The sequence below is a fragment of the Telmatherina bonti genome (genome assembly GCF_933228915.1).
Source record: "Telmatherina bonti genome assembly, chromosome: 6".
In the NCBI taxonomy this organism is placed as follows: Eukaryota; Metazoa; Chordata; class Actinopteri; order Atheriniformes; family Telmatherinidae; genus Telmatherina; species Telmatherina bonti.
The window spans coordinates 34,231,231-34,258,428 of NC_136624.1; the positions used below are offsets into that span (position 1 = coordinate 34,231,231).

The 27,198-nt window shown below is 39.5% G+C and overlaps 1 protein-coding gene across 1 annotated transcript; it reads left to right on the forward strand.

Moving 5' to 3' along the window:
* Positions 1-225: 225 nt before the first annotated feature.
* On the forward strand, positions 226-26,103 carry elmo2 (engulfment and cell motility 2). Its single transcript, XM_079242242.1, has 23 exons — positions 226-292; positions 4,871-4,940; positions 5,954-6,051; positions 6,354-6,394; positions 8,530-8,602; positions 8,692-8,742; positions 11,336-11,505; positions 11,669-11,768; positions 12,267-12,418; positions 13,997-14,075; positions 16,466-16,501; positions 16,849-16,899; positions 18,182-18,304; positions 18,745-18,864; positions 18,936-19,040; positions 19,129-19,237; positions 19,345-19,481; positions 20,336-20,499; positions 20,670-20,782; positions 20,883-20,990; positions 21,154-21,236; positions 21,353-21,430; positions 22,942-26,103. The coding sequence occupies exons 3-23, from the start codon at positions 5,974-5,976 to the stop codon at positions 23,140-23,142; spliced, it is 2,172 nt and encodes a 723-aa protein (XP_079098368.1). The 5' UTR covers positions 226-292; positions 4,871-4,940; positions 5,954-5,973; the 3' UTR covers positions 23,143-26,103.
* Positions 26,104-27,198: the final 1,095 nt, after the last annotated feature.

The following is a 27,198-nucleotide window of genomic DNA, read 5'->3' on the forward strand; positions in this document are numbered from 1 at the left end:
ATACCTAATTATTTAGAAAAATGCCAAACATTATCACCTTTTTAAATAGATAAATGGAGATATAAATCAACAAATCCCCCCTCAAACACAAACTGCTCATTTATGCAAGGTCTAATACTGGACTGTATCTGAGTAAAATGTCAGTTTAAATAAAAATAGGAAGGGGTCTCATTTGCAGACTGTGACATTTACACCGCGTCCCGCCTACAAGGCGTGGAATCGTGTCTCCTTTCCACAAGTCTCATTAGGGACACAGGGATACCGAGAGGACTGTAGATGGCCCAGATACGGGGTGAGTAGCACCAAGTAATGACATTAACCGGTCAGGACCTTTTGATAAAAACAGTCAGTGCAGCCTGAAAGCATCATCTACCTCCGAGAGACGGGCTGCATCCTGCCTGCAATGGAGGAGAGGACAGACGGGCTGAAATGGATGACTGAGGAGCATGAACCGCCTTTAGTGAAATAATGCTGCTTCTTATTGTAACAGAGTAGGTTTGCTTTTAAAAAGCAGTTACAGATAATTAAAAAAAAAACCCAACACATTATGTTACACTACATTTATCGACCGCTTCGTTAAAACCCGACAGGCTAAAGAGTTTGAATGGTTTCGCCACATAGCGCAATGTTTCAAAGGCAACCTCTGCGGCGTTATTCCGCCAGCTCCTCCTGCTCATTATTGATACGAGTCCAGCCTAATCGATCGCCTGTAATTAAGCAAAGACATGTTCATAACTTAACTAGAACACGGTGTCTGGAGAAAGAAGCGCGTTTAGAGGCGTCAATAGGGATGCTAACTGAAGAAGGCAGCAAACGATGATTATGATTATGACTATTATTTAGTTTCAGACATGAAGTTGCCTACATTTGTTTGATTTAAAACGTTTTATATGTTGATAAATGAAGATTAAATCAGTTTTCTGCTAATAAGCGTCGTGTGCCCGTAGGGGGGCGCTACTACGCTCCTTCAACAAGCTAACGGTATTATGAAAGTTGAGACCCTGCAGTTTTTATGTGTGAATTTCTTTTTATCCAGCAGTCTGGAGGGCAGTCCTAAACCACATTTTTAAAAAAGAAACCTAAAATGGCGTCAGAAAGATCCGGGTCGCGGTGAAAAGGAGCTGGTAGAGGACAAAACAAGTCTTTTTGAGTTGAGGCCACGCTGTTAGATTTCTTTTCAGACTGTAGGTCCATAGCAATAGTTGCTAAGCTACCGCCACTGCGCGTGCAGCCAAGTAAACGTTAACTGGCAGCCCAGAACACAGTTAGATGGCAGCGAGTAGAAAACACTTCTTTTCCCTTTACTTTGCACTTGTCGTGAGAATAATGTGCACAAAAGCAATGGAAACGACAGCAGACATGTCAGACGTTCCACTTCAAGGGTCCATTGCCGCGGGGGCAACTCTAGAACATTTTTGCTGTTTCGGGGGCATGAAGGACCATTTACTTGGAAAAAGTTTGCAGATGTAAATGGCCCCTAAAATTTTAATAATTTAGATATTTATTCAACACAATTATAACTCCAGTGGTAATCTTAAATTAAAATGATAAAAAAAAAGCATAATCATCAACCATTGTTTATTTGATAAAATGTACTTTAAATCACTGTTGCACAAAGAATTGATATGTAATTTATAAAATTTGCACCTGTTTTTACATGTTTTATTATTGTGGATTCACCATTGTAGACAGTTAACTTGTCAGTCATTACATCAGGTTCTATTAAAAATATAAACATTTTGGAGAGACGTGTTATTATCCATGCACAGTATTTAGTAAGAAGCTGTGTTCTTGCTGTGTTATGTATAATGTGGTGGTCCTGATTTTGAAATAACACAGAAACATCCTGATAATTTGTGCTGTCTTGGTGACACTAACATGTTTTGCTTTGAATCCAAATGTGCAACTGTTTACAGTTGGTCTTTTCTAAAGTTACTGGTCTGGTGGATGATCATCATGAACATTACTAACATAACTCGATATTATGATTTATAATTGCAGTTGTAATTTTTGGTCCTTGCTTTTTCCATATCCTTCAACTTTCTTTCAGAACTTCATTTTACTTATCTGTTGATTTAGTCTCATTGCTATGCAGGAATACCAACCTCCCTGCAATGGCCCCTTTGGCTTGGCCCCTTGCACATCATGCTTGGAGCAGATAGTAAAGCTATATATAGTCACAATAGGGCATCTTCTCTTGAAATACACTTGCTTCTCTTGTTGAAATTAAAAAAAAAAAAAAAAAAAAAAAAAAAGTGTTATTCTTTCTTGAATAAATAGCTCCTGTTTAAATTAGGGTTAACTTTTGGTCTCAGTTGACTTACTATATTAGACATCATGTCAAAAACAAGAATAAAATATATAACAGCTTGAGTCTAGTTTGATTTATATGGTTTGATCTCTGTAGTGTTATTGTTGCAGCTTATGGTCTCTTACAGACTGAAATGCAGGATTTTATAACAAATAATCCAGGATTCTGCTTGCAGGCCTTTCAGTGATGGGCTGGTGCACATGCTTTGTTATTACTGACGCACGACCTGTTGCTGACAGAAACTGTCCGACTTAAATTCAAACAAGAGCTACCAAATTAATCCAGCAGCCTTGTTTGACAAGGTGCATCGCATCATATTATATTTTCAAGGATAAATGCCAAAATTGCTCATGTTCTGTTGCTTCTGCTTCACAAAGCTTATGCAAATTTCTGTCAACAGTTTCTATGACAAAGAAAACATAAAACCATTTACTACCCATTATCGCTTGTATATTCTGCAGCGGGCTTTTGTTTCTCTTTGGCAGCTAATGGAGGTTTGATTTATTCCCATTTAAACCACCTCTAGTTACCGCTTTAGTTGTTAAGGAAGCCTACAGGTGAGATGGATAAAAGGATAAAAAGCAGGAATAATCTGCACCAGAATCAGAGCTACTTCTGCTTTGTTTTCTGTCTAACATGCTCTTTACATCACAGCTGCTTCACTTGTGGCATCAGTGCAAACAAAGGACAGGAAACAGGGTCAACTTTCACATGTCTTTAATACACATTTGATATTGTATTAAGTTTAATTTGTATTGACTTTTTTAACGAAAAGAGTAACTCAGTCAAACACTGTTAGACTGTGGAGTCTCTGCTTTCCTGAGTAGAATGAGCCCTCCTGTGTTAAAGATGAGTCAGAGGTTCTTAAGGGGGTTGACCTAAAATCATATTTAGATCAGTGCTACAGAGAAAATTTAGAAAACATCAAGCAAGAGGGTGCTTCTAAGATCAGCAGAACTTTTCAGCAGCCCAGACTGGAAGATCCCAGATTGTGTGTCATGTGATGAGCAGTCTGCTCGACGATGTGGAGGTGGTTCCGTCTCTCCGTCAGATGGCTGGCTGGAAAGTGTCAGTTTTCGCTCAGCATCTTCTGCTCTGTTAATGTCAAGTACATGTACTATGTGATCCAGCTTGTGTTTGTCAGATTGTGCAGGAAACACAGTTTAGTTGCACCGTAGTTCAAAGATTCGGAGATGAAAGGATCCTGGTTTGCTTATTATTTCTAGTACATCAGCTTAGATGTTTATTCCAACTTCTGACATGTTTTTATCTGGAGGAGCTGGCATCTGCAGTGAGATGATGCACTGGCAACTAATGCTGTGTTCTCAGAAGAATACATTCTGTTGGAGGGGGAAAAAAAAAGTGGTTTATATCGTGACTAATCAAAGCATAGCAGTGTCAGATGCCACGGTTATTGTTGATGTAAACTGGCAGGTGAACATATTTATAGAACAAACATTCAAACTCTTTAGAAAAAAGCCAAGAAAGTGCTCAAAATACAGCTTCTGATAAACCTCTAGAGAAGCTCGTTGTTGCTTGAAGTTGTTTCAAGCGGATGTTTTCTCTCATCTAACAGCAGAGCGATCAGAGAGATTCTTTTCAAATAAGGAGCTGGAAGCTGTTTTAGATGTTTTATGAATCCTGAAAGCTCACTGAACGCGAAGAGCCATTTGGAGAACAGCTTTTGTTTTTTTTCTATTTATTTTTTTGTTCTTTTCAAAATGACAGTTTTCCCATCGTCAACTAAGGCTGTCAGCCAGCTTTTCATTTTGTCTCTGTGTCAGAGCAGAGACGTTGCTTTCTGATGCCAAACTCTGCTCTCCGCCGTGCTCCTACTAAGCTGCAGATTGTCGAGAAAGTTTAGTAAATAGAAGCAGCCATAATTAGTTTTTTAAGCTGACTTCTCTAACAACGTGACTTTTAACACATGCAAAATTGAAATGTTGTAAGTAAATTAATTTAATTTTATTTGGAGCAGGTGGAGCCATGTTGGAACATCTAATTTCGACCCTCTCTGATTAGGTTATGGATCCAAACACGTGTTTGTATTAAGTTATATAACGAGTAACCAAAATGCAAGGCAGGTAGTAAAATAGATATTTCAACAGTAAGCATTCAGGCATAACTTCAGTGCTTTTACTACCATAAACTGACACAGTAGTTTATTTGTAAAAAAGCAACAAAATACTCATAGCAAACAGTTTCATCAGCATTTTAATGGGTTTTTGTAAATACTCTTCTGTTATAGCAATTTTGGATTTTATTTTGGATTACAGCAGGAATCTCCAACTCCGGTCTCTGAGTTGTCCTGCAGGTTTTAGATGCTTCCCTGATTTAACACACCAAAATAAAACTCTGCAAACCCAGAGCTGAGTGTGAGAAAAGTGTGAGCCAAACAATATGTATGTTTGTGGTGAACGTTACGCTTGTTGAGTTGTTCTCCTACAGATTCAGCTCAGAGGAGAGAAAATGAAGGGATGGAGCAAACTGAGCTTTTTGTATGGTAATTGAGTCGACGTTTTGCATTCGCATGACCAGTGTGTGTTTTTGTGTTCACAGGGGAGCTGACACAAGAATTTATACAGCAGAGCTGTGAGACTGACTAACCCTATCTGCACTTATCCGGAAGGTAACTCACAGCAGTGGTTCTCAAACTGAGGATCGGGATAATTCCAGTGGGTCACCAGATAATTGTTAAAATAGATGTAGCCTTAATTCATTAAATAAATTTTGGATTTTTACCAGTTCCACTAGTGCAGAGATAAATCTGTGAAGTTAGCATAATAATCTTTCAACACATTAATGCAGAAACAACAAAGTTTGTACATATGCAATATTAAAGATCTGTGTCACGAAAGCAGTGGAGATGTGGTGTGGACCCAATTGCAGAGATGAGGGAGGCCGGTATGCAGAACTCAGAACGATTTATTTTCCTCAGAGGAACCCAGGGAACTCAGAACAGACAAACTAAACTGAGGTACAAAATGATCCAGCAAACAATGAGTGAACATGAGTGGTATAAATACACAGGAAAAACCGAATGAGAAACAGGTGAAACAAATGAACTAAATGAACCCTGGTGAACCAAATCAATGAACAGGAAATCTAAGAAGCTAACCAAGAACCAAGACAGGAAAAACTACAAAATAAAACAGGAAGCCCAAAAACAAAGCACAGAAAAACCCAAATCATGACAGATCTGTATTTGGCACTAACTGCAGGAGAAGCTGATTTTGGACATTTGGGCATGTAGATTCCTACAAAACCCACATTTTTCTTTTTACTTATGAAGATTCCGACAGTTTCCCAGCCTTACATGTAGAGGATGCTGCAGAATAATCCTTTTGATATGTCACGCAACTAATCACTCAGTCGTCATGCGGGGGTGGGGCTCGCAAAAGTTAATGTGGCTCAAAACGTTTTAGAGGCACTGATTTAAAGTATCCCCCTTGGTTAAAACTCTGGAATCAGTAGAAGATCTGACTGACTGACTTTACTGCAAAATGTTTGCAGTCGAGGTGTATCCTTGTGATTATTATTAGCACTGCTAACGTTTATTCCAACTATTCTGTTTTAGACGTACAAGTGTTTCAGTGATGGATGCTGATCCATATCTTTCCTTTCCACTCCTTTTTCCTTCAGGTGCTGACTATAAGACGGCCATGCCACCTCCAGCTGACATTGTGAAGGTTGCCATTGAATGGCCCGGTGCCAATGCTCAGCTCATAGAAATGGACCAGGTGGGTATTACTTCTGTAAAGCATCAACTATATCCGCAGTTTCTGAACTCTAACGGTGCTCAGGCTTTGCTGAGCGTGGAGAAAGTTTAGTGTTAAAGGAGGAAAATTATACATTGCTGCAACTGGTTTCTAATATGAAAGGCAGGTGTGATGCTGTAAAAAGGAAGTAGCTATAACTGTCACAGCCTACAGTCTGCAAAATATGAAAATAAAGACAATTGTTTGTGTAGAGATAATTTGAGATGCTTTACTTTAACCCTTTTGTGTCATAATTTTGCATGTTTTCATATTTGTCTCTGCAGAAGAGACCTTTGTCCTCTATAATCCGTGAAGTATGTGATGGGTAAGCATTACATCTCACACTGATCATAATCTTCCACTTGATAGAAGTTCTGTCTGACACTGACTGGGTGATTAATTAGCATGTTCACAGATTAGTATATAGGTATCACATTTAATGATACACTGCATGTCAAACACTGTCCTGCAGTTTTAAGATGCTTGCCGCTTCAACACACCTGACTCATTGTGAAGAACTTGATAAGAAGCTGCTTGAACTAGTCAGTCATTTTCTGAACCGCTTGGTCTAATTAAGGATCTCGGGGGGAGGGTACACCCTGGATAAGTCACCAGTCCATCGCAGCTGCTTGAACTATTTCTTTTGAATCAGTACAAAAACATCTAAAACCTGCAGGACGGTGGCCCTAAAGGACCAAAGTTTGAGACCTCCGATGCAAACAGTCACAGCATTGTTTTGTTCTCCTTGATGAGAAAAAAAACATGATGTCAATGTTTCTTTAATGCTTTACGTCTTTGTAGAGTTTTCTCTTTATGCTTATTACAAATCATGCACGTTACACAGCAGGAAGTGATTTAAATGGCCATGTAATGATCTGATCCGTTGTTGAAGGAAATAATAAAAACTTTGCATTTTGACTTTTAACCAATAGTTGCTACGTTTACATGGGAGTTTTAATTCCTGTTTCATTCTGAATAAAAGTTAATTTCGCTTTAAACTGATGAAAAATGACCATGTAAACCTTAATTCCTCATGCAAATTTCTATTAGGAATTAAACTTAATTCCGACGTCAGTGGCTGGTTTATTCGCATTTTAATTCAGAACCATTTAATTCCTCTGTCATGTAAACCTTCATTCCGCTCTCAGTTAATTCCGGTCGTTCTGCGCATGCTCGTTACCTTGTCCTCTCCCGATGACGCGCGTTGTTTTACCTCCCGTGTTCGCTGGTCTATCTTTCTTCTCCTTCTCAGTTGCTGCAAAAAGTGAAGCAGTATGCTCGTGTTGAGCTGCTACTTCAAAATTATGATAATAATAGTGGCGAAACTGATACTTATTATGTAGTTTTTTACAAGTTACGACCGAAAAGACGAGAAGCAGGGAGCCAACTGTGTGTTTCTGGTATACGTCATACATCACGTCCACCCTCTGGCCAATCAGAACCCTTCTCAACCCGCCGCTCTAAAGAGGAATTAACTGAGGATGTGTTTCATGTAAACCTCCATTTGGAATGATTATTTTCATGTAAACTCGTAGGAGAATACGTTAATTCCAAATGATTTAATTCTGAATCATTAATTACAAATTAAAAAACATCATATAACTGTAGTGACACAACAGCTACTGTTTGCTCTAAGCCTTGCAAACAGATACCAGGAAGCAGAAAATCACACTGTAGTAACTTTGACATATCACAAATATCACCAAATTTTTAAAAAATGTTTTGTTAAAAGTAAAAATTAAGACTTAATATTTAAAAAATTGTACTTTTCTCACCATGTTTTCATGGGTCAGGTCATAAAGGGTTAAGTCTGGATTTTGTTTTGGATGGTGGGTTCTGCTCCTGTCTGCTCAGGATAAACCAGCAGGAGGTTGCATTTCTGTCTTAATTCCAGTTCTGCATCAAACTAAATGAGTATTCTTTGATTTTAATACTTTTGCCTCACAAGGACTAAAAATTCGTTCTGTTTATCTCTTCTTTTTGATAAAGCAGATGCTCGTGTATGATTCCAGAATAAAAAGTAAAGAAATGACTTGCAAAGTTCCCTCCTTTCAGAGTAGTGTGTGGTATATCTATTTTGTTGCTGATTATGATGCCTTGCATAATCTTTTGCTTCCACCTGGAATTTTTTGCCTTCCCTGCCATCTTTTCCTGGTTTTGAGCACTGCGCTGCACGTTTTCTCTCACCCATCCACCTCTTAACAATCTGCCCACAGCCTCTCTTTTACCATTTGAAAGAGAAAATTCTTTACACTTTACTGTTAACACCCACTGAATAATTCTCCTCCACAATCACACAGTGGGTTTGCAGCTTGTGTAAATACATCTGCTGGAGGGAACGGTCTGACTTTGGACGACCTTTTGTTCATGCACGCCGGAGTGTGCTGCATTAGAACATTTTCACATTTTGTTCCTTGCAGTAACTTTAAATGAATGTTAATTCTTTGTTTGGCTCCCCAGCTGGTCTTTGTCAGGCTCGGAGCAGTTTGCCCTCCGTTATGCCGACGGTCCTCAGCTTTATATCACAGAGCAGGTGAGTTCCACTCTCCTCTTTACCACCCTGTGTTGACAGTATGGAACCTTAATATTGAAATAAAACCCACTTTATTTATTATTTCTCAGAGCCGTGGTGAAATTAAGAATGGGACCATCCTTCGATTAGCAATTTCTCCTGTAAGTCCTCCTTCTTTCTATGTATCTGTGATTATGTCGTTTGTCAAGAGGAGTTGATCTTGTTTGCCATTTTACACTTATTGGCTAGTTTATTTTTATTTTTTAATGTATCACAAAGGGTATGCTGTCATCACCAGACTCTAGATTCTAATCTACCTAACCAGGCTATCAGTACGTCGCAGAGGGCACGGCTTTAAAAAAGATAAGAGGTGTTGCTGTGCTCTGAAATGGTTAATGGCACCACTTTCTAACTCACTAATAATGTTTAATAATCTCCCTTCCTAATCCCAGCCTTCAGACAGACATGCTGTACAATACAGAGACAAGAATGAAATTTAAAAATTTTTTTTAATATAAATTCCATCTAAATGTTTATAAATGTATAATTCATTTAATAACAAATTAAATGTTACAGCTCTAAAAATTGCACAGTACTTTACCTGTTTAGACGTAGGTGTTTAAGTGTAGTTGTACCTCAGTTGTTTTCAGAAAATGTTCAATGAATGAAGTGTATAAGCATGCTTAGGTGAAATGTTAAATGCCTTCTTACTTTTCAGTTGAAATGAGCTCACTGCAAAAACTCAGCCTTAAAAAACAAGAAAAATAAATACAAAAATTAGGTAAATGTTGCTTAAAATAAGATAAATTATCTGCCAACAGAACAAGAAAATTTGGCTTGTCAAGACTTCTCAAAACAAGTAAAAATACTCTTAAAACAAGAGGAATTCTTGCATAAAAACTAAGAATTATCTTACCTTTAAAAAAATAAACATATGTGTACTAAATTGAAGATTTTTATTCTTACTTAGATTTCAGTTTTTGCAGTGCTCAGCTCTTAAATTCACTGACACTGCACGGATCTTGAGCATTTTGTAAATGTTTTAGCACCAAGTCAATTGGCGCTGTTTGAGAACGAATCCTCAATTTCATACGTTTTGGGTGGTCTCTTTAAGTTCAGACTTTTTAGCCAATTCTTCTCAAATCCTCATTTATTGACAGGCGATGGAAACTTTACTGCTTCTCACTAGAACACTTCTTTTGTTTGGGGTCTGTGTTGTAGCCACAGATTTAGCTTGGTCTGGTTGTTCATGCAGATGCCAACAGCACAACAGGTACCCCAACTTTTCAAGGCAACTCTAGTAAACTCTAGATTCTTAAATAAACACAAACAAAACAAAAACAGTGTTAAATCTACTGAACTGAAAGCAAGTAATACTTTGGAATAAACTGTGGTCCGTTCTCTGCTACCATGGTTAGCCAACGGCTTGCTGCTACTTCTGGTGTCTGACGGGAAGTTGTACCCACAACTGTTTCTACAGTAGCACCCCCGGAAACAAGATGGATAAGTGAACTGAGAGTGTGGCTCATACCTCCCACAGCTAAACATGAAGAGAGCTTCAAAAGCACCACATGCTGCTGAGTTTTGGCATCTTGGCTGTGGTATTTGCTACACTGGTTCATGTTTGAAGTGTATTTTAGATCAATGAATTTTGTAACATTTCATAAGTCAGATTTGGCCACACTTCTGTAGAAGAATGGACAAAGGGAAATTTATCTGAGCGTAACAACCTGTAAGGCATCTGTTAGTGTTTAAAGACCAACATCTAGGTTCAAATTGAACCAATGCAATAGTGTCTTTGTTCTTTGTTTCTAAATTCCCTGTGAAAGTGCTCTTTATATTTAAAGATCCCCAGAGGATCTTTATATATTTGGATTCTATTATATATATATATATATATATATATATATATATATATATATATATATATTTATATATATATATATTTATATATATATATATGTATATATATATATATGTATATATATATATATATATATGTATATATATATATATATGTATATATATATATATATATATATATATGTATATATATATATATGTATATATATATATATATATATAGATATGTATATATATATATATATGTATATAGATATATATATATATATATATATATATATATTGCTGATCAGGGATAAGATTAGAGCAGTAGTGTAGTCCAGGGTATATGTGTTGGTCTGGTATATGGATATACCATATACCTACTTATATATAAGTAGGTATATGGAGTATACCTACTTCTTTTTAAGTCAGCATTGAGTATACCCACTTCTAAACTTCTAAACCCCCCGAGACGCTGCTTTTACAGCTTCAGACATCCCTACACATGTACCTACTTCGCCTAGCAGCTCAGCTATGATTGCATTAATTTTAGCCTGAACATAGACGAACAAAGATATATGTATATAAGTCTAGAAGCCAGTCTCTGTGCCAGTATTGGTTTAGTCATTTCATAACTCTTCCTCCCTGATACCGAAAAGCAGAAATTATATGATAAAGAACAAATATCCTGATGGATTTTAGCGGTGAACTAAAAAGAGTAGTCTTACACGTCACTTTTTTATTAAACAGCATTCATTTTTTTGTTTGTTTTTTTTTAAAACAAGGGCGAAAAATCTCGAGTATATCCACTTTTGGAGGGACCACTACACCACTGGATTAGAGTAAATGAAGTGACCGGATGGTAAGGGTGAACTGTATTAAGACGGCGATCCTGTTTGTCTTTGACAGGCTCGTGCTGCCCGTCAGCTCCTGGAGAGGATTCAGTCCCATGGCATCGATGCTCGCCTCGAGGCTCTGAAAGAGCTTGCCAAGCTTTCTGCAGACCCTACATTCGCTGCAGAGTTTATTAACATGGAGGGCATTGGGACACTGGCTCGCCTCGTAGACAGCGGCACCCAGTGAGCTCTCATCTGGTTCTTTCACTTAAAATTTGGCTACACTTTTCTTTGCTTTACACTTTTCCTTAATGTTAACATTAATATGCTTAAATATATTAAACCTGACATGATGTCCCTTTTTCGTACTTGCAGACTAACAAAAATGTTGCTTTTCTTTTTTGAGCTTTGGGGAAATGTTGGCCTTCACTCTCACCGCCTTCCTGGAGCTGATGGATCACGGCATTGTGTCCTGGGACCTTATCTCCCTCTCCTTCATCAAACAGGTATCTCCTCTGAAAAGAACAATTTATAAGACATGCAGGCGTTTCACAAAACCTCCCCCATTCCATCTATTTAGAATTTCAAGGTTTGTGTTTTTATTCCTCTTTATTTATGCTCTTTTGTTTAATTGTTTGACCTTCCCTTCCTCTGAAACGCCGGAAATGTGTGGGTGCCGTAGCAACTCTGTGAATTATTTGGAGCTCTTCGCTGTGTATGCGAATAGTTTTCCCCCTGAAAAACTTCTCTGCAGCCTTGAGAGTTACTCATAAGAAACTTGCCGAACCATCATCTGCTTTCTCATATATTTTCTTTTTGTTGCATAAAAAAAACCCCCACACAGATTCTGCTTGTTTTTTTGTATTTTTTAAGCATTTCTTTGCCTTCAAGCATCATTGATTTTCTTTGAGTTCAACTGAATAATCACATAAAAGATAAAAACAGGGTCGATGGTGAGAAATCTCTTATCTCCACGGTGTTTTGGCTTCTGTGCCCTCACTCAGATTGCAGGATATGTGAATCAGCCGATGGTGGACGTGTCCATTCTGCAGCGCTCGCTGGCCATCCTGGAGAGCATGGTCCTAAACAGCCACAGCCTTTACCATCGAGTGGCCCAGGAGATCACCGTGGGACAGCTCATCGGGCACCTGCAAGTGTGAGCACACACACACGCACAGGGGCTTTCTGCACTCTGATCCGTGTTGCAGTTTAAGGCAACTTTAGAAATTATGCCGCTAATCTTATTATTGAATGGGTGAGATCAGGATGCATTGATACCACTAAATGACTGCTGTGGAAACCTTGACCCTTGTCCTGTAAGGTTTCATTGTTTCCCTGCTTCAACACACCTAATTGAAATGAAGGAGTCACTGTGGAGAACTTGACACTCTACTGGATCCAATTGGTTTAAATCAGGTGGTCCTCAGGGACCCCAGTTTTTGCACCACTGCTCTAAATGCCTCTTTTTGTTAATAAATCACATGAAACAGACCAAAACGAGCAAGTCTGCTTTTCACTCAACTGTTTCTTATTCTTCTTTCTTGTTTGTGGCTCTTAGTCTCAATCCTAGTCGGTGCTACTGAGGAGAAAAATCTTCTCAATGAAATTAAGTGAATGCATGATATGAAAAATACTTTATTGCAGTGTGGTATTTTGTGGCTGCTGGTAGGAATAAGCTCCTGCGACTCTCAGTCTCACATTGGACTTGACGAGACTTTACACCGAACCATAGACTGTATATAAAAAGATGGACGTAGCCTAGGGAAGATTAGGTACCTGTCAAAAGGACACGCCCCTAAATATGCCAAACTTCAAGATTAAATTACTTTAAACGGGCGAGTTAGAAGAAAAATCACTCCCCCACAGTTGTTATGAAGGTAAACCTGATCTATTAAACCTAAAATGGATTTTTGAACCAGGCTGTAAACATGTTTATTTCTGCTGTGAAGTTGGTCTTTTTAACATGGGAGTCAATGGGGATTTGCTCTGTTTGCAGCCAGCCCCTAGTGGATGAAGTGGGAACTGCAGTTTTATGCACTTCGGCATAGGCTTCACTTTTCACCGCTGGAGGCTCCGTCCATCTTTCATATACGATCTATGCGCCGAAGACACGCTTTTGTGTTCAGAGGATGCAAAGATTTGTCCGTTATCTTCAGCAGCTTGTGCAGCATTCTTACATAGACAATCAGCTCCAACAATTCCAGAGTCATTCCCTGAACAGAACCAGCCTTCTTCATCAGTTTCTTCAGTCTCTGATGCTGCTTCTCCAACAAATGGCTGCAAAGCTGATTGCACTTCCCACAACAGACCTTTAGAAGATAAACAGATGTATATTTCATGCCTGGCTCTATTTTTTAATTTATATCAGGGACCATTTTTATTTGTTGACTGCAGCAGGACAAGTAGAAAAAAGCAGTATGAGTTGATAAGTTCATAGTCAACGATGAACAAGTCAGCTGCAGTTTAGTTGGTTGAAAGATTCAGGAAAGACTGTTTTGGTCTTTTTTATAGGATCAAAGAATTACATTTAATATATTGTGAACATGAAGCAAAAGCAAAAACTGTTGGTGTTAAAGATCCTGAACCCATTCTTTTCATTGTATCGACTCTGATAAAGCTAAGAAGAATCTGCGTGCAGTATGTGGAATAGATGTTAGCCTGGATGTTAAGCCACTAAATACGAGTGGAGCACGATGCTTCTAACTGGTTGTTGCAATCCTGGATATTTCTTCAGGTCAAACCAGGAGATCCAGACCTACGCCATCGCTCTCATCAACGCGCTTTTCCTGAAGGCACCAGAGGACAGACGGCAGGTTGGTGCACCACACGCAGCACAGTGAGCTGCATCAGTGAAAATCACTCAGAATAGAAAGAGCTAGCTAGAATACTAATGTTCCATCCTCATATATGTTTCTTTGGTGGCAGAGAGCTGCAGACATCGGCTCACTGTGGCTGCTCATGTTTGCAGCTGTTAAAGCTAATTACATGAATAGATGTCTGTCTGCAAGCTGTCATGTTGTGGTTTCTGTCTGATAGTCATTGCTGTAATGACGCACTCACTAATAATAGAGCCGCTTTACTTTGAAATCTGTACATTTGTCATGCTGTGGTGTTTTTTCATGGTGACTTACTGAGATCCACACACAATTAAAGTTTGTTTCCAGTAAACCAAGAATGGGAAAAGGATGTGACGCTTTTAGAACGATCTAAAGATCAGGAACGTGAGTTACATCCACAAACAATAAATTAGAACTTGAAGTTGAATGTTGAATGAAGTTTTTTTTAGGAATAATATCTGCATTAATTTTTTAGTTTTTTCAGCAAAAGTAGATTAAATTTAGGCGAAAGCGTGAAAGACAAATATACAAATGTTCAGGTTTTCAGTGTGCCATCTTCTTGTCTTGTCGTGGTAACTTTTAACCCAGTTCATGTTGTGTTGTAGTGTTTGATCTGGTTGCACGCACAGTTCCTGTGTTTATCCTATTTCTGTTTCAGCGCACCTCACACCTCAAAAAACGGCTTTGTGAAGAGGTTTTCTCACAGGATTTCACAGGAAATGGAACAAAAGTGATCAGCAAAACTGGTTACTGTTGACCACTTCATAAAACTTTCTCTTTCTTTTACTTAGATTATTTTCCATTGCAGCAAAACGTAAGTAGTTGTTTGCTGGCAGGATTTTTTAAAATCCTTTATCAGCTTATCTGTGATGGTGGGTGCTTAGTTATCTGCATAATCAACACTAGTTTATGAAGGCAGAGTTGAGGATATGTATGTGGTAAAGTCAAAGACCTAAGAGATGCACAAACATGACAGATTTCAAGAAATGACATTTTTTCATTTTAAACTTTGACTGTTTTTACCCTATGATAATACCAAACGGTGTTGTATTATACATTGTTGGGAAGCCTGATTAGTCACCATCACAACGAGGTCAACCTTGCAAGGATTGTACTTTTGTGGACGGAACAATCCAGATAAACTTGTGGTCATGTCCTTCTCATAATGAGCAGAAATCCCCTGCAGTGTCCTCATGCTGGTGTTTTTTTTCTTGTCCTTTCTCTTGCTTGGTGGATTGGCTGATTGTACTGTCCCACAGTAAGAAGGAAGAAAAAAAACAAGACATACTGGCCGTTTTTCACTTTGTTAATTTCACGCACTCGAGGACCTCAGCAACATGTGAAAGATTCTGCAGCCACAACAACTTGACTCCTCCTCTTCCTGCTGGTCACATTGAGCTGTGAAATGTTGCTGAAGGTCAACCAGCATGGTTGCTTTGGTCAGTCTCACACATACAACATGCCAAGTTGATCCCACAAGTGTTCAGATGGGTTGAGGTCGGGACTTAGGTCCCAGATTCTGAATAAATGGTATTTTCACATGTTGCAGAATCGGATTCTGATCTGCCTGCCTGTCAATTAAGTGCCAATCAGAGCCACTTATACGCCTGGAACGCACCTAAATCTCAAAGCAAGTGTGAAAACCATAACAGTTACTGGGAAAGCTGTACATGCTTGAGTCCACTTCACTGTGGGGTCTCAACTCCAGTCCTTAAGGGCTGCAATCCTGCAAGTTTTCTTTGTTTCCCACCAGAATCCAACTGAATCCAATCAAATGGATCAAACAAGCTTCTTGTCAGCTTCTTTACAAAGTTCAGTCAGGTGTGTTGGACCAGAAAAAGAGCAAAAACCTGCTGGATTTTAACCCTCCAGGATTGGAGTTTGACATCCCTGCATTAGATCACTGGACTTTTGAATAGTTGGCCATCATGTCCACCTGCTGCTATTGACCACTGGAGGGCGAACTGAGTCAGTCCTGTGAAAAAATTCCCAACAAAGAGACTTATTGTGCAAAGTAGACGTGACTGCTTCAGTCAGATAGTTGTAACTCCCAACAGAAATGCTAAGTTTGGTAAATTAGGTTAGATCTCACGGTAGCTTTGGTGCATTTTCTATGCCATCACTGGGCCAGTTATTCTTTCAGGGAAAAAGGCAGGAAGTAACGGTGTTAGATGAACAGTTGTGTTGTTGTCTGATATAGAGAGCATGTGAGTTGCTCTACCATGACTGATGCACTTATTTGACACGACTCCATGTTTTTTTTTTGTTGCATGCTGTGCCAGTGATGTATCTCATGGTCCTTGTGTGCACTTTTTGTTTTCATTACTGTCACACCCATGCCCCTCCTCCTTGCCCTTGGCTCGCAGGAGGAGTATTGTAACCTGCGGGAGCAGCACCTCACTGTGAGTACTCATCCCTCTGCAGCTCATTCCCTGACCCCCCTCCCCCCCTCTGCAGCCCTTCAGCTCACTCTGTAGCTCATTTTGTGTCAAAGACAGCCATTGCATAGTCCAGTTACAATAAGATAGAACCATAGCTTGTTGCAGCAGCAGACAGACTGAGCTGACAGAACAAAGTTAGTACATTTTAGCCATTATTTTATTGACTGAAGGAAAAAAAAACCAATCAACAACCAAGCATTTGTCTAAAAAAACCTAATTCTTTTAAGGTAGACTTTCCCAAAGCTGCTGTTCTGCTATTTTACTGTGTGGTAAATCACCTTTCTCCTTTGACTTATGTGCATCCACAGGAAATGGCGAGCACTTTGGCTCAGAAACACCTGCGCTCCATCATTCTCAATGTGAGTATGAAAGATAATACATTATACAAGACAAAACAGTGTTTGTACAGTTTTAAGAAGCTTGAAAGTAAATCTTTGAACAGTTTTTATTCTTTGCTGTAGCCTGAAGCCTGTTTCTGTTCGTAGTCTTCAGTCTTCGTCAGCTGGCCGCCGTGTGTCATGTTGTCTGTCACACTGCTTCACTAATGTTTTGATCTACGCTCTGGGAGGGATTCATCACTCTGTTGCCACTAATTTTTTAGTCCAGTTCTTAGGTCATCTGGCATATTTGAGCTTTTTTCTCCCTTTAAGAGGGACTTTTTGGCAGCCATTCTTATGTGAAGAGCGGTTCTGATGAAGTTTGTGAAGCAGAGATAGAAGGGTCATCATGGGTATCTCTCTGGTCCTGTGTGTGTGTGTGTGTGTGTGTGTGTTTTTCCACTTGTTCAGGTGAAAGCATGCCTTCTTTTAGCCAGTTGTTTTTTTTTTTTGCCAGTGCCCTTCTTTTTGATGTATTTCATGCTTGAATGATTCACAGGTCAGGTGTCTCATAGTTAAAAAAAGAGCAGATACAAAGACCAAACTGAGCATGATTAAAGAAAAAAGGCCCAGATATCCCAGACAACGACTTGTTAGGACCACATTAAAAGATTAAAAGAAGATTATTTGGAGGAAAAAGATAAAGAAATGCAAGCAAGTCCAGATTTTTGCATAGTGCTGTACTCCTCTGCTCATGTGCCCGTGAGACAATGAGACTGTGATCCTGTAATTTCATCACCAGGACCAGAAGTTGATCAGCTTTTAGTAAAGAAGGCTTTTCCCACTCAGATAGCTGGGACACGCAACCAGTAAATGTAAAATGGCACCAGTTCCATGAAATGGAGCTAAATCTGCTCTGCAAATGATTCCTTTTGGCACACGTCTGGATGTGCCTGGCTGCAAATGTCAGCAACGAGGATGCAGCTCTCCAGTCTTTTAGAGACTCCAGGAGCAGCTCCACTTTTACTTGATCCCATTAGACAAAACTTGCAATTATGTGAACACTTAATGAGACTCGGTTATCTGTTGGACATTAAACATGAGCCATTGTGCACTTTTTTTTAGTCATTCTATTGCCTCTTTGTTGCAGCTGATAATTGCAGCTAAAAGTTGTGTCAATACAATTTATTGCAGTTTGTTGTGTGTTTAATAAAGAATCTTGAACAGAAGTGCAGTGCATTAGGTATTCTTGTACTTGTTTAATAAAAAGATGCTGCTTTACATCGGAGCTTTGCTCTAATCGCTCTTTGCTCTTCTTTTCCAGCATGTTATCAGAGGAAATCGTCCAATCAAAGCTGAAATGGCCCATCAGCTGTATGTCCTGCAAGTATTGACCTTTAATCTTCTGGAAGAAAGAATGATGACCAAAATGGACCCCAATGATCAGGTAAAATTTCAAGCCAAGCAATCTTTTTCCATAAATGTCTGCAGAGCATTTGAATTCTGTTACCACATTCTTGCTGCAAATGTCAGCAAAGGGGAGGTAAAGAAATGAAAAGAATGCAAAATATAGGTGATCCTCTGTGGTACACTGAAATGAACAATCAGGTTCATTGAATAAAAACAGTCTTCGTGATGAGAAAGTGTAATAGTAGAAGAAAAACACCGACCAGGGAAGCTTCCTCCCCGATAGACCTGCTTTAAGTGCAACAAGCAGAGCAGAAAATGAAGGTTTTCCTATTTTTGCCTGCGACTGTTGAAAGCCATCTGCTCACCGCTGATTGACCCATCTTTTTTTATGGCTTTGTTTATTAATTTGCTGCTATTATGTTAAATGATTTCCTCTTTGTGCCGATTGGCTTTTAGCATGTTGCTTTTCTGTGTCAGGCTCAGAGAGACATCATTTTTGAGCTGCGGAGAATTGCCTTTGACGGAGAAAGCGATCCCACGGGAACAGAGAAGAGAAAGGCCATGTACACCAAGGACTACAAGATGCTGGGATTCACTGTAAGTCTAATGTCTAAAAATATGCTTGTTTTTCTGTTTTTTGGCTGAAGTTCTCTCTGGTTTAAACGCAGAACCATGTGAACCCAGCCATGGACTTCACCCTGACTCCACCTGGGATGCTGGCTTTGGACAACATGCTGTATCTTGCCAAGGTTCATCAGGACACCTACATCAGGGTCAGTGCTGGTCTCACATGTGGCTTTGGTCTTTGCAAAGAGCTGGAAAAAGTCAATCACAACTCACTTGTCTCCTCACTCTTGGCAGATCGTCCTGGAGAACAGCAGCAGAGAAGATAAGCACGAGTGTCCCTTCGGCCGATGTGCCATCGAACTCACGCGGATGCTCTGTGAGATACTCCAGGTCGGCGAACTGCGTAAGTGTTTTGGCTTTTAGTGTGTTTTAAATAGCATTAAGTTTAAGAACCCTATAGAAACTTCCAGAGTTTTTATTTCCCAGTTGAAATTCTTTTCTTTTGTGCAGCTAATGAGGGCTGCAACGATTATCACCCCATGTTCTTCACTCATGACCGAGCATGGGAGGAGTTCTTCTGTGTCTGCATCCAGCTGCTCAATAAAACCTGGAAGGAGATGAGGGCTACAGCAGAGGACTTCAACAAGGTCTGAGATGAAAGCATATTGTCTTCAGATCCACATACAGATACAGCGTTTAATTTTTTATGTCTAAACTCTCCAAATCAAACCTTAGAAGCCTGTAATTATTGATACTGTTGTTTATTTCCAGTTGTCCTTCAAACAGCTTCCTCTAATAATTTCACTCAATTTTTTTGTTTTTTGGCTTCTGTGACGTGTAGAATTTGGCTTTGAACATAAATCTAGAATATAATGTTGATAGAATATTCTCCAAATGTGGATGGTGGAATATAAAAAGATAAATAGCTCAAAATGAATGATCCCACCAAGTAACCACCATCGCTCCAGATGATGTCTGCCCAGTTTAAGAGTGTGAGCCCTGAGCCTTTGTCCTGACACACACACACACACACACACACACACACACACACACACACACACACACACACACACACACACACACACACACACACACACACAGGCCCTACTGCTGCCGTATCCTGCTGTGTGTGATGGAACAGCCCAGTGGAGCAGAAAGCCGAAAGGGTTTTGGTTCATTAAATTATGCATGACAATTACTTCTTAACCCGACACTCAATGAAATGAAAAGGAATATGTAAAATCATTTATTGGGTTTTAATTATTGATGTCTGTAAAACAGGCAAAGCATGTCTGTCCTTAAGTTGAGTTTCTCAGCGGTAAAATTAGGCTTCTAACAGTTTGACTTTGACTTTATTAGGTCAAATCAGGTAATGGGAAAAAGTTCAAAGCGCTAGAGGTAACTGGGGTGATGGGAAAGCCACGCATGACCGCTGACAGATTTGATTCCACCTCTCCTCGCTCATTTTTTTTCTGGATGCGTGTCTTTAAACTCCCACCAGGTGATGCAGGTGGTCCGTGAGCAGATCACCAGAGCTCTGGCAATGAAACCGTCATCCATAGACCAGCTGAAGAATAAATTACGAGGACTCAACTACTCGGAGATTCTGCGCCTGCGTCAGTCAGAAAGAATGAGCCAGGACGACTTCCAGTCTCCACCTATCATGTCAGTTTGTGTCGACAGCTTTTTTCTTTAAGCAACACACTCTGTTGTTGTTTAACACTAATCCAAACTCTACTTTGTTTATGCAATATTAAGCGGCGTATTGTTAGATGTGTGTGTGTGTGTGTGAGCACGTGCCCGTTCCTGACGCTCATGCTGTGTTTGTGCCGCAGCGAGCTGCGGGAGAGGATTCAGCCTGAGATCTTAGAGCTCATCAAGCAACAACGGCTCAACCGGTTGTGTGAGGGAAGTTGCTTCCGTAAATTGGGAAACCGCCGAAGGCAAGGTACATGCTGTATCAGTGCAATTATCCTTCTTTCTGCAGAAGACACAGTCTTGTTGTTGATTCTCAGCTAAGCTCTGGGTTCTCTCCTTTCTTCTCATAGAGAAGTTTTGGTTCTGCAGACTGTCTCTGAATCATAAAGTGCTGCATTATGGGGATTTGGATGAGTCACCTCAGGGTGAAGTGCCTTTTGAGCTGCTCAGCGACAAGAGTAAGACACAATGAAATCTTTTTTTTTCCCTCCACGTGGCTCCATCTCTTGCTAATAAAACTTTAAAAACACATAGCAAGGCTCAGTCAGAGATGGAACACACTGTATCGGTCAGCCTGAATTTCTCAAATCGTTTGTCTGTTTGCTCTGTTTCACCCCGCAGTCCCCGTCTCAGACATCAAGTCCGTGCTGACAGGGAAGGACTGCCCTCATATGAAAGAGAAAAGTGCTCTAAAACAAAACAAGGTGGTTCTTTATCTTTCATGTTTTGTGTCCGGTGTAGTCGTAGAGTCTCTGTCATCCATCCTTTGTTCTCACTCGGTGCGGTTGCAGTGTTTGTTGAACCTGTTTGCTTTCTTCAGGAGGTGCTGGAGTTGGCTTTCTCCGTCCTGTACGATCCCGATGAAACACTCAATTTTGTTGCACCTAACAAATATGAGGTAAGCTGACCTGTACACAGCGGCACAGGAGGCGCTTGAAGCTTTTATTCCACGGTCACTGCAAAGTCTTAACCCTGATTAGCTTCCAGGTGTGGATTAAAGTCCTGGTGGTGACAGCAAAAGTGATGGCAGTTTATTTATTTTTCTTTGTCTCTGCATGACAGCCACGGCTGGATGCTTTTATGTTTTCCAGTTGTGTGTTCCACCTTCACAGGAATGCAGTATCCACCAACATTTTCCAGGAATTTAATTCAATTTGTCAACATCTGTTTGGACTCAAAGCTGGAGCGGTTGTGACAGGGTGACCTCGCACAAAATGTTTTCAGCCTCAACACAAGGAATATCCAAAAAACTATTATGGCCAAATATGAATAAAATTAAATTATATAAGCTAATTTATTACTCAGAATTTGTTGTCTTTTGGTTTTTCATTTGACTCAGTTGAAAAAAGCAGCGAGAAACTGTAAATGTTATACAATAACCCTAATTTGCAATCTAAATGCTATCAATATGATTTGATATTTAAGTCAGATTCCACTATTAATAATAAAAGCAATGTCAAGTTAATAACTAAAGGGATTGCACGCTGAAAAAGGGACTGCATGTTCTGCAAAACACTTTCTTCAGCATCGTATCACCACAACAGAGGCGGAATCTGCGACACTGAAGCCATTTCACACATGAATGCCGCAGATTTCCTGGAAAGTGTTCAGAGAATTCAATCCAGGCTGTCTCCAAAAGTGCTGTTTACAAATGCACTTCACAGCTGGAAATATTAATATTAATACCACATGTGTTTGAAGGAACTGGAGTCATACTGAGTGATGGAGAAGCAGCGTACAGGTGGGCAGGAAGGAGCACCAACAGTCACTCCGACCACCATATAGTCGGCTTTAATACTTTGTGGTATTTTTTGCTTTATAAACAACAAAACAGCTGCTGTGTTGAAAGCAAACAGTTGTTATTTGTTTGCATTGTCTCCATATTTTAATAGTTTAATTTTCTGATGGAATTAACTTGCACTAGTCTGACTTACTGGGTATAATCGGTAGGGTTTACTTAAACCAGTGATTTTGACTTGTCAGCATAAATAAATCATGTTTTTGATTGAACCAACAGCAAAAAATGTCAACCCAGAAAGAAAACTTTGACAAGACTTCAAAAAGGATTTAAAAAAAGGTTTTATTGCTTCGACAATGTGAGCAGAATGATAAAAATCCTCAGGAGAATCCAAAAGAAAGGCAAAAGCAGGCAGCAGTCCTGACAGTCTGATCTCCAAATCCACATGGTGAAGGTCAGCAACCCATCTGGCACTGGTGTAACACTGGTCCTTAAATACTGCTGAGGATGATGATGATAGAGTGCAGGTGTGCTGGAACGCCCCAGGGCAGCTGCTCTGCTCCCTGCCTGGTGGAAGGGAGGAAGAGAGACACAAAAACGTTGCAGCAAGAACCAACAAATACATAATCAGTAACACCTCTGTTTGTCTGTGTGTGTTTGCGATTGTGCAGTACTGCATCTGGACTGACGGCCTGTGTGCGCTGCTGGGCAGAGAAATGGGCAGTGACCTGACACGCAGTGACCTAGATACTCTTATCAGTATGGAGATGAAGCTCCGCCTCCTTGACCTTGAGAACATCACCATCCCAGAGGCCCCGCCTCCCGTGCCAAAGGAGCCTAGCTCGTATAACTTCACCTACAACTACAGCTGAGATGTATTTCTGTGTGTGCGTGTGTTTGTATGTCAAGGAGCGGTTTAACTCACCTTTTGATGAAATAAGCTGCATATACACACAACGAGGAAGCCGCAATGATGATATTTTCTGTCAGAACCTTGAAGACGTGCTTGTGATGCTCGGAAAAAACCGGTTGAGGGAGGTCAGAGGTCACGCTTCATTGCACCCACTACAGTACATCCTCATTTCTTCTGATTCAGAGGTAGAAATGAAATCTTGCAAATTAACTTTGACCTTTTTTTTTCTTTATTAAACACAAGCATGATCAACTGGCCAAGCCATGTATGTAGTTTCCATGGCAACTGAGAATGAAGTAGCTGCCATTCTAGCGTTAAGTCCAGTGCTCAGACATTCCTTCACATGTACAGATGCACAGTACAGTATTTGCTGCTCTCCATCACAGTCGTATTTATCTCATCAGGAGGTTCAATGAGAAAGTGGACTGAAAATACGACAAATTTACGTTGTGTGGTAACGGCACCTCACCTGAAGAGATATCCGCACGCAACAGTCTGGATCTTTCTTGTCTATGAAGCAACAGAAAAGAGTTTTATTGTGTTTTCTGAGCTATAAAGAAAAGTGGAATTTAGTGTTCTAAGCAGCAAAAAGCTTAGAATCCGACCAGTGCAGGCGGTGAAACGTCTTTTTCCAAGGTTTGGATCATCACACATGGTCTGTGTTTGGTCTGAATGCTGCTCTTTGTGCCAATTCTCCACTCAAACCAGCCAAGATCAACTCTCCCAAAGCCTGACAAAATTTGGAGAACGTTGCTGGATCAGAGCAGACAGAGAGCAAACGCCAGAACACATCCCGGTCTGTATAGCTGCATTACCCGCTTCCCTCCCCAGACAGACAACAGCGTTTCATCAGCTGTCAACACTTTCTAAATGTATACCATCGGCTTAATGACATGGTGTGTGTTATTTATGGCCTTCTGCAGCTTTCAGTAAGTGTGCATCAGTGTGTATGTGTGAAGGTGAAGATCCAAAGCGCTTGTGTGTCTATGATTTCCATGATTTCATGAGCCTTTTGCTCGTTTTAGTCAGGGTCAAATCTCTGATGTCCAACATCTTTAAAAGCACGAATGAAACGAATCATAGTCGCTGCATTGCCTTATCATTCATACAGTCATTCAAAATATTCATTAGCTGTAATATTGTATGAATATTTGACTGTATGATGTAGTTGTAGCAGATACAAAAACATTTAAGTGTTTTAAACGTTTCCTACTATGAAACTTTTAGATCTGTTTTATAACCAACTTTAGCTTTTTTTTTAGTAAGATATCTATCATATGTTTACATTCTGTATATTGCCGACGTATTCATCAGGATTTAATCTGTTTATAGGTGAAATAGCGACTATATTAGATTATCATTGATGACACCAGCATTAAACAGAAGTGGTAGAAGTGGCACAAATACACAGTTGTGCATAAATCAGCTACAATTACATTATGAAGTGTTAAGAACATTAATTGTTTGGTGGAAATATGTGGTGGATTATCCTTTAATATTATCAGTTTTGTTATACATGGTTGAAAAGCTCTGATTAGTCACCTTTATGTCGATGTGTAAGTGCAAATATGTCAGTGTTCCCAAAAAATGTGACAAAATCGCTGCAGTTTTGTTTTTGTTGGTATTTACTCTGTTGGTTGTTGTTCCCCTTTCGGCTTTCCCCCCTGAAGGGGTCGCCACAGCGAATAATTGGCTTCCAACAACCAATGCTCTCCCACCCCCGGTATTCACTCTGTTGGCTTCATGTGAAATGAGAAACGCTGCTCAATCGATAAACACACAAGTTATGTCTCATTGTAAAGGTGACTAACCAGGCTGATAGAACACCAATTAAAGAAGGAAAAATAACCAATCTAACCCAAATTTCGTCATTTTTCCTGACATAGCTTTTGCTGTATGTGCTACATTATCTCAGTACTAAAAAACACTGTTGCTGTATTCAGAAAAAGGCTTTAGCGTTAGGTTTTCTTTATGAAGTCGGACTTTACATTCCCAAAGTGAAGACTTTCCTTGTTTTTTTTTCCATGTGATTATTCAGCAGATCTGAGATTTGACTTCAGAAACTTTCTCAAACTCCGAACAGGCAAACGTGACGAAAGAGCTGCTCTGCGATCATGGCAGGAAACACAATCCTCAACAACTGTAAAAAAATCTAGTGCTGCTCATCAATAAGAACACACGCCGTTGTGTGCTTCGTATACGGTGGTATCATAGTACTATTGCTTGGTGTCATTTTCTTATTTCCAGTCACTGACTCTAACTTTGTCCTGTTTGCTTGTAAACCAGTACTCATCACTGCTACCGTTGTTAACAGTACTATAGAAGTATATTTTTGTAAATGATTGTGAACTTTTGTCAGTGGTGAAGAGAAGGGTATTGAACTAACAGTGTTTTTACTTGCCATCACTCTGTACATACAGTGCATTTGACATTTTGCTTTAAAGCAGGACTCTTTAAATCCTTTTACACTGTAACATTTGGGGAAAAAAAACAGCTTGTCCAGCTTCTAATTATGATGTCAGCTTGCAATTTAATGCTAATAATTGCCATTACTCTCAGTGTTGTTTGAAAATTATATGTTAGATTTGCTCTTTTGTATGGTTGTTGACTAATTTGTCTGGGTTTTCAAGTGGTTAAAAATTGCAGTGGCTCTGAGTGTTTCTTTCAGTACAGCTTTTGAAAACACAAAGATTGTGTTTTCCTAAACACTCATGCAGCTGTGTTCAGATGTTAGCGAAAATAAATTCATAACAACTATTAATGTATTACAATGTGTGAAGGACTGTTGCCTTGAACGACTAATAGTGTGACTTGAAATTTTTCCTCCTGGCACTCTTTTCTATGACTTGCTTGACTATTTATTTACACTTGGCAGTGCTAACAATGGCAGAATAATATCACATTTAAAGGTGGTATGCAAGTAGGTTATTGTATGTATATACAGTGTTGTATTGCCTTATTGAAGATTTGTATTATGTTTTGTGTGAATAAATACAAAGTCCTAACAAAGGCTTGAGGTGCCAGTGCTTCCTAATCTAGAATTTGCACAAATGGGCCAGTCAGTAACATATTCATTCACATATTCCATGCACAGCTGAGTCACGTTCTTGTTAAAGTTTGACCTCACTATTTCATTTTCTCACCATCCTCCTTGTTTTTGTTTACATGCACTGAAAGTTAGTTAAGTTATTTTGTAAAAGGCTTGGAAACTCTGCTGCTACAGCTTTTACCTGTTAGAGATCAGCATCATATATGTAAGTATAACAGAATTTACTGCACATACAACTTGAAATGTCCTTTTTTTTTTCTTACCAGATGATGCCACAGCCATGTAAAGATTTTACACTGCTATGGGCTGCTGTAGTTTAAAAAAAATTCCTGTCTGGCAAAAGCAACAGGAAAAAAGTTCGCTAACAAAAGTAGCCTTGTTAAACTTTACATGTTTTTGCAAAAATATGTGAAAGAATTTAGGCTTCTGCACAGGACCAAAACCACAAAGATTTTGAGTCTAGTTGAGAGTATACATGCAGGAGTGATTCAACCACAGACAGGATTTTTTGTTCAGTTTTTAGTCAGACTAACATGCATTTTAAAAGAGTTGGACTAAAACATATTTTTTTCCTGTAATGTCAACATGTTTAGTGTTCAAGGTGTAAATCAGAGACTTAAATGTATTATTTTATATGTGCAGTGTACTATCAGACAGAATGTCGGTCCATGAAAGGGGAACTCTGAGATGAACAGTGATGCATTTTCACAACAAAAGCACTTAACCTAACATGCATGTCATGACCTGAGGAAGATGCCAGAGCTGCTGGAAAACATCTCTGAGGCACGAGGAGAAAAACTCCCCAAGATTTGAGCAGGTTTAAATTCTCCTTGTTTCGAGGTGACAGTACAAGCATCCCACAGCTGTAGCTTCTCAAAGATGATGCATGATATAACATCAGGTAGTTATTTAAAAAGTCACATTTTATATGCTTTAGTACAATATTTCACACTGCATGTTCATTGG